The sequence below is a fragment of the Lissotriton vulgaris genome, chromosome 10 (genome assembly GCF_964263255.1).
Source record: "Lissotriton vulgaris chromosome 10, aLisVul1.2, whole genome shotgun sequence".
In the NCBI taxonomy this organism is placed as follows: Eukaryota; Metazoa; Chordata; class Amphibia; order Caudata; family Salamandridae; genus Lissotriton; species Lissotriton vulgaris.
Window position 1 is genome coordinate 807,004,465 of NC_141698.1, and position 12,275 is coordinate 807,016,739.

At 42.0% G+C, this 12,275-nt stretch overlaps 1 protein-coding gene across 1 annotated transcript in view; it reads left to right on the plus strand.

Moving 5' to 3' along the window:
• MYRIP (myosin VIIA and Rab interacting protein) overlaps positions 1–12,275 on the plus strand; it is a 1,654,117-nt gene that overhangs the window by 1,481,516 nt on the left and 160,326 nt on the right. Inside the window, exons 12-13 of the mRNA XM_086941723.1 lie at positions 3,813–4,001; positions 9,056–9,217. Of these exons, the coding sequence (XP_086797849.1) occupies positions 3,813–4,001; positions 9,056–9,217 (351 nt within the window). The remainder of the gene's footprint in view (positions 1–3,812; positions 4,002–9,055; positions 9,218–12,275) is intronic.

Consider the following 12,275-nt stretch of genomic DNA (forward strand, 5'->3'; position numbering starts at 1 on the left):
TGAGGCCACTTTTGCTCAGGTCCCCTGCCCCGCTCGATATGCACATATTAATGGGCCGGCCCAGCGCGACAAAGGGAGTTAATGGACGCCCATCTACCTCTAGAAAGGTCACTCAGGCACCCACTGGGCCCTGGCGGCACCTGAACACTGCAAAAAACGCCCAAATCGGCCCCCCAGGCTGCTCAAAAAAGCAGCCCTCAGCTGGAATTCAGATACTGGCCTTCGGGCATTGTCCAAGTGCCTGCATTACCAATCCGACCCTGAGCAAAGGTGACAAACCTGTACTAGGCAGACTTGTTTCTCAGAGCAAGGGTAGGCCTGTGGCTCCGTCTTCCATAGTATGAGTTTTCGTCCCACTTCTCATGAAAACTACACTATTACTTTTTTTAATTTCTCCTAGGCTCTCATGCATCACTGTTCGTATTCAGAGTAAAATAAAAATTTCTATCTGTGCATTATTTCCACATACCTTTAGAATATTGTGCTGACACAATTTTGTATTTATTTTTTATGTATTCTGTTTCAGAGCTACTTTTACACGATAGATTTTATCCCCGAATCTGTCCTCCCCTTGTGAAAGCTTGCTTTATTGATGTGGGGGACTACAATTATGCACTATATTCTTGACTAGCAGCCCGTCCCAACGTTGTCCGGGTATGAATTGCTGCCGGCCAGTAGTATATTGTTTTGTGAATTTCGTTTAGATAGCATTTCTTATCTGTGACAGGCCTGTGAAACGCTCCGATTCACAGTGCACTGCTGGTGCACTTAAGAGTGCGCGTTCAGTAGTGAGTGAACTCGAGTTTCCCTACTTTATTTTTCCTTGCAATATTATATAGCGCGAACTCAACAACATGGCATGAGCACAATTTACATTACAGAAGAACACATTCATTTGTGGTAGGCACTGGAAGACAAAGCGATTTGCCTGGAATCACAGGATGTTGAGCTGATGCCGAGATTCGAACGTAGCTCCCCAGCTCTAAAGATCGCAATTCTAGAACTTGTGACGGGAGGTGTGTCTAAAAGTGAATGTTGGTGCTGGCCATCAATGCAAGAGACCTGTGCAATTTTCAAATGGGTGGTGAAAAAATATGAGTATGTTGCTGGAGATGTGGGCCACCATGCCACCAATGTACTTACTGGGGGAGGGTAAACACCCATTACTCCGCAACTTTCTTTCCGCATACCATCACTCCGCATACTTTCATTACGAAAGTACCATGACTCTGCAATGCCATTATAACGTGTGGCATTACATTTTATATGCTATTACCACGCATACATTTACAACAAAATTCGTTGTAAATGCATGAATGGTAAAAGCATGTTTTTTTTAATGTTTGGATAAGGTAAGTATGGGTATAGGGTTATATGTTTTGGGGTACTGAGGTATATGTTTTGGGGTGTTTGGGTATTTTAAGGGTTCAGATATAGTTTTGGGTTATGGGGTAAAGGGGTAGTTTTAGGGTATAGGGATAGGTATGGGTTTTGGGGTACAGGGGTATTTTTAGGGTTCAGGGCTAGGTTTGGGTTTTGGGGTACAGGGGTATTTTTATGGTTCAGGGCTAGGTTTGGGTTTTGGGGTACAGGGTATTTTAAGGGTTAAGGGTTAGGTTTGGGTTTTGGGGTACAGGGGTATTTTTAGGGTTCAGGGCTAGGTTTTGATTTTGGGGTACAGTGGTATTTTAGGGTTCAGGGGTAGGTTTGGGTTTTGGGGTACAGGGGTATTTTTAGGGTTCAGGGCTAGGTTTTGGGGTACAGTGGTATTTTAGGGTTCAGGGGTAGGTTTGGGTTTTGGGGTACAGGGTTATTTTTAGGGTTCAGGGCTAGGTTTGGGTTTTGGGGTACAGGGGGTATTTTTAGGGTTCAGGGGTAGGTTTGGGGTACAGGGGTATGTTAAGGGTTCAGGGCTAGGTTTGGGTTTTGGGGTACAGGGGTATTTTAGGGTTCAGGGGTAGGTTTGAGTTTTGGGGTACAGTGGTATTTCTAGGGTTCAGGGCTAGGTTTGGGTTTTGCGGTACAGGGGTATTTTTAGGGTTCAGGGGTTGGTTTGGGTTTTGAGGTACAGGGGTATTTATAGGGTTCAGGGCTAGGTTTGGGTTTTGGGGTACAGGGGTATTTTTAGGGTTTAGGGATAGGTTTGGGTTTTGGGGTACAGGGTATATTTATAGGGTTAAGATGGGTTAGTGTTTAAGGGTGTTGGGGTATTTTAAGGAGTAAGGGTGGGTTATGATTATGGTGTGCAGGGGTATTTAAAGGGAGCAACGTGGGATTAGCACACGATATGAGACATGGCATGAAGGGCGGAACGTACCACACGCCCCCAGCGTTTGTCACACCCCCAGCACACGCCCACAGCACAACCCAGACACGCCCACAAGCGACTACTTTGCTGGCACGGTTCTTTTACCTTTTAAATGTATATGGTGGGCGACTGTATAGCCTGTGTCCTTCTGCTGCAACTGCCCTTTCCAACGCTGTTTTGGGTCTTGTGATTGGTGCTGTGGTTCCTGAGATTACCCGCCTCAAAGGTTTGGGCTCTCTCTTTATTATATTAGTATGGATTTATCTTCATTTAAATATATACGATTGTTCTCTGGGATTAGTGACCTCCCGACTACCACGTTCTATGAACTGCTTGTTTAAAAATTGTGAAATATTGAAAAATTGCTTTGTAGGGCCTGTACCCTGTCCCTAAGAGAACATAATCAGAAGAGTTTTTTAAGCACCTAAAATATTTTGAGGAGCTGAATGTGTGCAGACGTTACAAGTTCAGCTATCTCTCTATAATTTGCCTTCTAGGGCATATGTATTAATTTATTGGATTCGGTGGTAAAACATTCATGTTTTGTGACTGGATTTTGGTCGTAAAACATTAATACATATATAAAAATATTAGTATTTTGAAGGCATGCCTTTTAAATACCCCTCCCAAATAACGATTCTGTATTTAGTATGAAATCCAAAATATGAATCAGTAAGGTGTTACTGAATCTTAATTTGGGTTTTGTGCATTTAGAAGAGTCGTTTTGCAGTCGCAAAGAGTCAGATTTGACCTTTGCGACTGTAATATCGCTTTGTACATCAGGCCCATAATTACTTTAATGTAAAAAAACATAATTTGTTGACATCAATGGTTTGTAGTTTCAAACCCATTTGACCATTGGATGTGGTCTCTATTTACTTGCTGCTATTCCATTAGTCAGCGTTAGCTATTTCAAGGGGTCTAATTAGCACCAGACATGAAGTTTGAATAGGAGGAAAACTCGAAATGTAGTTTGGCAGACATGGCACAGGTGTTAATACATTGCTTTTTAAAAATAATTATGCTAAAAAAAAGTACTAACCATTGCCATGTGGCAGACGCTTGGATTGTGGTGGTATATGTTTCCTTACTCCTATGCCATGCTACATTTCAGTGCTCCTCTTTCCATGCACAAGATGGCATACTTATACAAATGTGGCTAGGTCATGAAAATTGGACTGGTGCCGGGCAACTTTGTGCAGGTTCTAGGCCATTGTGCAGCTCTATTAGCACCGACTTTCAGTTCAAATAATGACATTATCTCCGACAGACTAGTGCAAAAGCTACATTTTGTACCAGTTGATTGAAGCCAATGAGGGTTTAAGATTGTGCCAAATTTGCCTGGCACCAGTGGAAAATTGCCCTACTCTGATGCAGCTGTTGTTGTTTCTATATGTAATACCTGCAATAGGCTTCCCATGAAGCTGCAGAAGATGCTTTGCTTTCTTGTGCCATTACTAATCATGTGCTTTTGTTTCTCCCTATCTGCCTACGGACAAAACAGAAGTACTCCGCTGCCTCCCTGTGCAACATTTCAACAAAGGTACTAAAAGTCATCAATGCCACAGAGGAACTGATAGCAGAATCCAGTGGACCCTGGGACCATTCAGCAGAAACACATGATCGAGGAACATTGTCTCTAGCTGCAGACCCCATTAGACTGGACGAACAGCTCACCAAACTGGAAGAAAATGTAAGACTGCATCATGCACATGTGTGTTCTTGCAAGTACCAAAGACGAGTAGGGTTTCAAAATCAATGTAGAAGATACGTTTATAGAACCAGGAGTAACAAATTGTTAACCAACATCACCCCAGACTGCAGGTGCACTGCATGGGCGTCACAGCCAGTGCCGCAACATGGTCAGGGCACACTGAGAACAGTCTACTGCAATCAACTGTTATTTCTGCCAACTCCCCATCCACACCCTCCACCCCTAATCAACCACTAAGAATTGTTAGTGTTTTTGTTGAACCCTCTCAAACTAATCCCATACTTTTAACTTTTGATCAGGCTTGTTTGTTGAAAGTGGTAACGATTCCAAAACAAAGATGAATACAAAAATACTACTGTTCTTTTGGTTTCTGCTTTCACCACAACAATGTATCAACATTTCAAAATAGCTGTAGACAAATAAATCAAAAATAATCTAAGCAAAATATGTTTCCATCATTTAAATTCCCTTCCCAGGCCTTCATGATATCAAATTACATGAATGGAAATTGACGTAGCAATCTGGGTGTAAATGTCCAGCTTCCAAATACTATTTTAGGGATGGAGACCTATGAGAGGTTTAATTAGGACCAAACTTGACCTTCACGTTTCTTGTCGAAGATCCAAATTCTTGAGGAAGGTAGAGGCCTGGGCTCTCACCCCAAAGCAGTGCTGTCTAGTTGCATATAAAAAAATTGTTACACTAGGTTTCTGGCAGAAAAATACCCTCATTGAGATTTGGGTATTGGAAGCCCTTGAATGATCACAGAAAATGCCATATAAACACCCGACAATAAATAAATCACTTTGCCTAAATAAAAATTACCTCATTAATAGGTTGGAATATTCACGGTCACACTAGTATGTTGTGGCCATATCATCTCTTTGTTAAGCCATACTGTTGACAAAATAGAAATACATGAAAAAATACTAGCATAATGTAAGTTGGACTATCAGAAAACCTACACTCGAGGTTTGGGGATTTTCCTGCGTATTACTTTATAGATTGACTGCATGGGTAAATGAAGAAACAAAGGGATGTTTCATGAATGCTTCCATTTGTCTATGCGTTGTTTCCGCTGTATGGTGCTCAACAAATGTGTTTTGAATTAATTGTTAATGCATCTTTTACATTCTTCAAAATTGCCTTATTTTGATGCTGGCTTCGAACCAAACATTTGCTCGTGAAAGAGCTTTGTATATGATGATACTCTACTGGCTGTTTTCATAATGTCCAAAAAGAGAAATGCATTTCAGTAAGGCTGTAAAAAATCTTCAGCTCAATACATGAACAAGGATTAGCTACCCCACTGCCTGTGATAAAGTATGCTGTATCCATACACATTGAAATATTCCAAATAATTCAACATCCCACAAACTTTAAAATATATATATTTTATTATTTTCAAACATTAGAGGAACAACTACATACAGGCCACATCGTCATAGAGTTCACAGTTATTGTCAGGCTCCGCCTCTATCTCTTCGGAGCTGTGCTGCAAGACCTCTACCTTCCCTCGAAGAACCACCCCAACGTCTGAAATATGCACAGACCATAAAGGTAATTCCCCCAAGGAAGGAAAGGAAGGGAACAGCGGGGAGGGAGATCTGAAACGACAAACAAGCAAACCATTAGAAGAAAGTCCCCCCCATACCCGCTGACTCTAACGTCCTTCTTCTATAAATACTAATCAGTGACGTAACCTTTCCTTCCTACCTGAGGTGGGAATTTGTTAGGGATTAAATGCGAGGAGAGGAGACTTGAGGCAATACCAGGGATTCTGTTTTGCTGTAGAGAAGACATAGGGAACTGGTATGAAACCCTAATGTAATTAAAGACTACCAAACTCATTCATAAACATTCATGCATACCTTCTCAGAACTGCTCACCTTACAGCACAGGACCCCTTACTTATGGTACCCCTCTCTCGGTTCTCCTGCATGTAAAAATAAAGCAAAACAGGTATGTGGAAACAAACAGAAAAAATCAGCAAACAACGTTAATCACTCCTTAACACTGTTTCCTTTGTACATAGTCACCGAGACACAGTGTCCTTTATGCACTCGTTGCAACTGCCTGCAACTATGATCAAGAGCAAGGTGGCAATCCGTCTTGCAACCTCACCACGCTCTTCTACAAAGCAAAGTTTTCCCCTCGAGCCTTGAGTCCCTTCAGCCGAGAGAGAGAGCTCGTGAAGATCCTTAAACACACGCAGCCTGCGTGCAACTCTGTTCAAAAGCAAGGTGGCAATCCGTCTTGCAACCTCACCTCGCCTTTATACACCGCAATGTTTTTCCCCCCGAGCCTTGAGTCCCTTCAGCCGAGAGAGCTCGTGAAGTTCCGTACACACACGCTGCCTGTGTGTCTATACTTGAACAAAATCACCAAAAGTTCTGGGAATTCCTTCACAACACGTAGCTTGCGTGTTCAATACACAACAGGCTTCTCCCCCACAACAATGAGGGAAGAGAAGCTCCAAACCCAGCTTACCGCTACCAGAAGACGCTCACACCAAAGACTCCGTGATCCACTGAATAATCGGCGCCGCTGCTGGTCTCCGAGGCTGTTTTGTTTCCGGGTGAGCACCTGACTCTGCGTCTCCTGTGCGCCGCATAGTTCGGCATGCCGGGAAGTGTAGTTCTACCCCCGGCTGCCTCGGGGCTTCGTGGGTTTACTTTGTCTGCACCTCAGAGGTGGGTACAGAGAAGGAAGGGGGGGTTCGAGGTCTGACAGTTATGTTGAATTCAACGTCTGAAGCAATTGTAGCATATGTTGCAACAGTGTAGTCTGTAGGAGTGTCCTCCTCTCTTATGCATTATCAAGGTCCAGGATAACCTGGTCAGGGACAATATCAGTTTGCTTCTAGATCGTTTCGGTCCTCCCACATTTCCATTTGAGGTTTATTCTGCTGCACCTTGGAACGTCTTCCAAGAGTCCCATATTTTGTTAAATTCCCTTTAACTCCTCCTAACTTTGTGTTTCTCCAACAAAGGTTTTATGGGAGCAATGCAATGTTTGGACTCCTCTTTCTGGCAAGGCAAGAAGAGTGAACGTTCATTGACACAAGAACGTTTTCCCTCTAGCATCAGACCACTTATTTGAGCTGGATCCAGTGGGCATGATCCTGAAAAGGGATGTCAAGAATGGGTTCTCTGGGGACTTAACCTCGTCTGCCTTGCAGACTTCATTACAGTGTCCAGTAAAGCTCAGCTTCTCATCAAAGCACAATGGCCCCAAGCCTTTAATGCACCATTGAATCAAGGCACTAAGCACTGTTTGGAGAAAACACAGTACAAATGTAAATTTGAAACATAGTTACTGAATAATGAAAAAGACAACAATTCATTATTCACAGATACTGTCAAGGTTCTTTGTGTTTTCTGAGTAGGAGAATATATAGAAAGAGGTAGAGATTCTATCTCATCCCTTTGCTTAGTGGCTAGTAAAGAAAAAAAATTCTGATGAAACACCTGCTGCTTATGGGACAGAAAGTACACATGAAGAATCCGTAAGGACAGACTTGTTGAAGTGACTAGCAAAAACACAGGAACTAACATCATATGAACTACAATAATGAATAAAGCGAAAGACACATCACATAAAATGAAGTCAAGAGAGGGCAGGAAACCAATGTATTTGGTCCATTTGTCATAGAGCGGTATCAGTGGGAGGAAATGTTAGACATGCACAGTAGGTTTGAATGATCAGAAATAATACCACCTTTGTTGTGCCTGAACTTGTTTCTTACAAATGCATTCCACACCAACAAAGAGTCCAATTAGTTCCCTAGATCAGTCACGCAGATTCATTTAACATTAAGTCCAAATATTATCTTTCCTTTGTGTGGAAGTAGCACTCTTTCTGGGGGGAAAAGATGGTATTTTTGATTTTTACTAATGTGTCGTATGAATAACATTACAAAAAACAAATGTTAATTATAAAAATTAACTTAATCACATTTTAACGATTAAACACAACAACTGACAACCTTAAGCCTCCAGCATAAAAGTCTTAAGGAATATTAAAGGAAGTGAAGCAAAGCATCGGCCATGAAGAGATAACCTCCATTACTTTGCAAGCAAGTCTGGGGATGATCTGCGCCCCTTCCCACCCTGGAAGGGGTGTTACATTAGTCCTTGGCTGTAGGAAATCTCCTCTCCAATAATTTCTACGGTAGAAAGGTTTCAGAGAGGGGTTTGAGAATATTCACAAATGTACATGTTTGTGTTTGTTCTAAACAAAAATATCCACAGACATACATGTCAAAGGAGGCCTTGTAACACCCACCACTTGACTGGAATGTAATAGTGTCAGTGGAAAGGCCCACACACACCTCCATTTTTCATCACAGTCTAAAGGAATGGATTTCACAACCAGGAAAAATATTTTCCTGATGGAGAAGAGAAGATCAGTAAGAATCCCACCACACTTATTCCTCCAGATTGTCTGTTCTATCAACAGTGCACAGGCATAAGTGAGTGATGGTAGGAACATTCATAGAAGTACATGACTTATGGTAGTTAACTATGGGACTTTGTAAATCCCACAAAAGTCCAAAATCATATACATTACATGCTGAATTGTTGGGCTCCATTAAAAGAATGGTGGAATATCACAATCCCAATCACAGAATTTTCAACAGCTATAGAATACAGTATTGCATAGAAAAGCAACAGTGATTTCATCTGTTTCCTCCAAAAATTACTAGGCGGGTGCAAATTGTTTTTGATTCCGGTTTTGTGTTGAAATTCTGACTTGAGTGTCAAAACTGAAGAGGGAAATACAGTTCATGTCTGATCACAATATTTCAGCCAAGTGGTTAGAACCTTTTATCAGCCACCTCAGAATGAGTTACGAAGTGTCAGGGTTGGTGAAAGTGTGGAAATTGGTGTAGGACAGCAGAAGCACTGATGGACTGCTACAAATTGTCTTGAGTAACTATGTAAATCAACTTAATGTCAGAATGACCATTGCCTAAAATTGATATTGTTTGCACAGATTGAAAGTAATCTCGCTCCGTTAACTACTTCTAGGTTTACCTATCAGCAGGAAGTGTGTACGGGCTAGAAAGTCACCTGAGCGATTTAGAGGACTCTGCTCGCCGAATCAGCAGTGTATCAACTGAATCTGAGCTTGCTGATCTAGAAGATAAGGTGGCAACAGCCGCTGCTCAGGTTCATCAGACAGAGCGCCAGGTGAGAAATGTCCATTTGGACTTGTCCTTCATTTCAATAAGCCTTATTTGTGTGATTTGCATTTCTGATTATTTTGCACATTTAAAAAAGGGATATGGCATATATGATATCCCCCTCCTCTACTCACCCACCCCAAGATGTCTGTAAACAACATATCGATTAAGTATGCTTAGTTATCATAACTGGACATTTGGGTTCTAAGGTACTACCTTGCGATCCAGCTATAAGGACTACATTGTTAAGGTAAGTTCAAAAATAATTTGCATCTACTTGCACTTTTATACAACAACGCTTCACCTACATAGAGCTCTTGAATTAAAATAAAATGTATTAAATGAAATTATAGTTACATTTTAACCTCCTCCTAACTATAATTGTAAATTAGCCTAAAATAAAATGACATGAAAAAAAGTGTAAGTATGGACCCAACGGAAACCTTTATGCCAATACCACGCCTTAAATTAAAAATTAAATAATTATAATGTATACAAGCCTTAACACTTTCCTTACTTATTCTTAAGTTAATTGATTTGGCTAAACATTACCCTATATTTTTTATTAATTTTATATTTCTGGCATTCATTTTTTACCGGCCAGAATCTGGATTTGGGGATTATGGATATCCACACTGAATGTGATATTTTGGTTCTACGTTTCCACTACTGTTTATGGTGAACTGAGAGAATCAGTCAGAGCTTTTAAAAGTGTATAAAGCCACATAAGCATTTAAAAATCTAAAGAAGTGCTTTCATCTAATAGGTTGTATTGTGCAAAATAAGATGCTAGATACACTGGTCTGAAAATGTCATCATGTACGTTAAACCAGTGGTGGCTGGTGAACTATGAAAGTGGTGAGCCATAAATTAGTGTAACATAGATCACGTGGGTAAGTGAAGGAAACAAGTCTGACTCCCTTGGGGGAGAATATTTTGAAGAAATTGTGTATTTCACAGCACAATTTTCACGCATTAACACAAATAATACAGAGGCTTATAAACAACTCACCCTCAAAAGAGTGTTGTGGTGCTATTTGCAGTCTGTGTCTCTCTATATTTCTTCCCCATTCTTCTTCTCAGTGGTTTGGCTCTCTCGCTTCACTGCTATAATCTGTTTCTGTTGTCTGTCCATTCTATCTTTCCTTTCTGCTAAACATTATCTCTTTGGTATGTCTCTTGGTCTTAACTCTTCTTTTCTGCAGAACCTCCATTTCTTTCTTGTCTTTCCTCTGCTACTGTTCCTCCCTCCTTGCAGTGTTTCACAGTTTTTCTCTGTTATCATTCCTCTCTGCTGCCTCTTTCTCCCGTATTATCCCTCATCTATGCTGTTTCTGAATATTGCTCTGCTGTCTCCAGTCTTTTGTCTTATTACCTTTCTCTTAGCCGTCTCCCCTACCATACATTCTTTCTGCATTCGCTGTGCCTGTCACCACTCAACCCTTTCTCAATGCATTCTACCCCAGTGCTGCACAGCAAACCTTTCTCTTCACTACCATTCCTCCCAGCTATTGCTTTTCTGCATTCCATCCTATTTGTAATCTGTCCCTCTGCTCGTTTCCAAGATATCCGTTCTCAATGCAATGTACCTCTGTGCTGCTCATTAACCTTTCCTCCACTACCATTCCTCCCAGCTGTTGCTCCTCTGCTATTCTTCCTCTATGCAGTGCTTGGATTGTTTTAAAAATAATGCCTCAACATCTTCCCTAAAGCGCTGTAGGAGGCGGCCTTGAAGCGCTACATGTTTTCACTGTTTCCTGACACTGTCACTTAGTGTGAGTGAAAAAACTGTGTGACTCAAATGATTTCTTCTTTGTATGCACTATATTTTAAGTGAGTGGTGAGCAAGGCAAGTGAAAACAGAGGCAAAAGTGTATGAGGGCAGATCAACAGGAGAAAACGTCACTACCATTTTACGAACACAAAGCTAAGCAGACCAAATAATTTATCTATGAACCCTTTTCACCCGATTTCATGGCTTTTCTTCTTAAAAGTAAAAAGAACAATTGATGGACAGAATGCAGAACAATGTCACACATTCACCCGAGTACAGAGATCTGGCCTAAATCCATCGTTTTTTTGCTCACCAGCCAGTCCAGTTTGGACCCAGCCATATGCAAATCAGTCTTGACCCTGCGCCCAATGGGAACAGTCCAGCCCGAACTGCCTGACAGGCAAGATCCTCCCTGGACTGGAAACAAGCATCCTAGGACCGGTTTTGGGCTTTCAGGCCTCATCAGCCAGAATTTTCTTAAAAGTACACTGGATAGTTCGTTCCATTTCAAGGTGAAGGAGCAGGATGATTAATGCTAGAAAACAATATCGCCTGTCAAAAAAATTTACTAATCACCTAACAAAAAAGCATTTCACCCACAAAATTAAATCACCTGCCACTGTTACCAAGCATGAAAGACCATGCTCTGGTTTACTGCTGTCTTGGACCGTGTTTCAGGTTCCAAAGTCTGTCACATCAGCATGCTCTCTCCTGGACTCCAAATGTGGCAGGGTATGCTCAGACGTGAGTCCCTTGCTCACTTTGCCACTGAACTCAAGCAAGCTGGGCTGAAGACGGCTGGAATGCCAGAAACCGGTCCTCTGAAGCTTGTTTCCGGTCCAGGGAAGACATGGCTTGGCAGTTTGGGCTGGACTGTTCCCATGAGGCACAGGGTCAGACTGATATGCATATAGCCATGTCTGAACTGGGGTGGCAGAGTGGGCTAAAGAACGGTGATGGATTAAACCCAGATCTTTTGACTGGGTGGGAGTGTTTGATTGATTCAGATGCTCCGTCCATCACCACCCCTTTTTGTACCGCTTTTGGCTGCCATAAGTGTGGCAGGGTATGCTCAGACGTGAGTCCCTTGCTCACTTTGCCACTGGACTCAAGCAAGCCGGGCTGAAGACGGCTGGAATGCCAGAAACCGGTCCTCGGAAGCTTGTTTCCGGTCCAGGGAAGACATGGCTTGGCAGTTCGGGCTGGACTGTTCCCATGAGGCACAGGGTCAGACTGATTTGCATATAGCCATGTCTGAACTGGGGTGGCAGAGTGGGCTAAAGAACGGTGA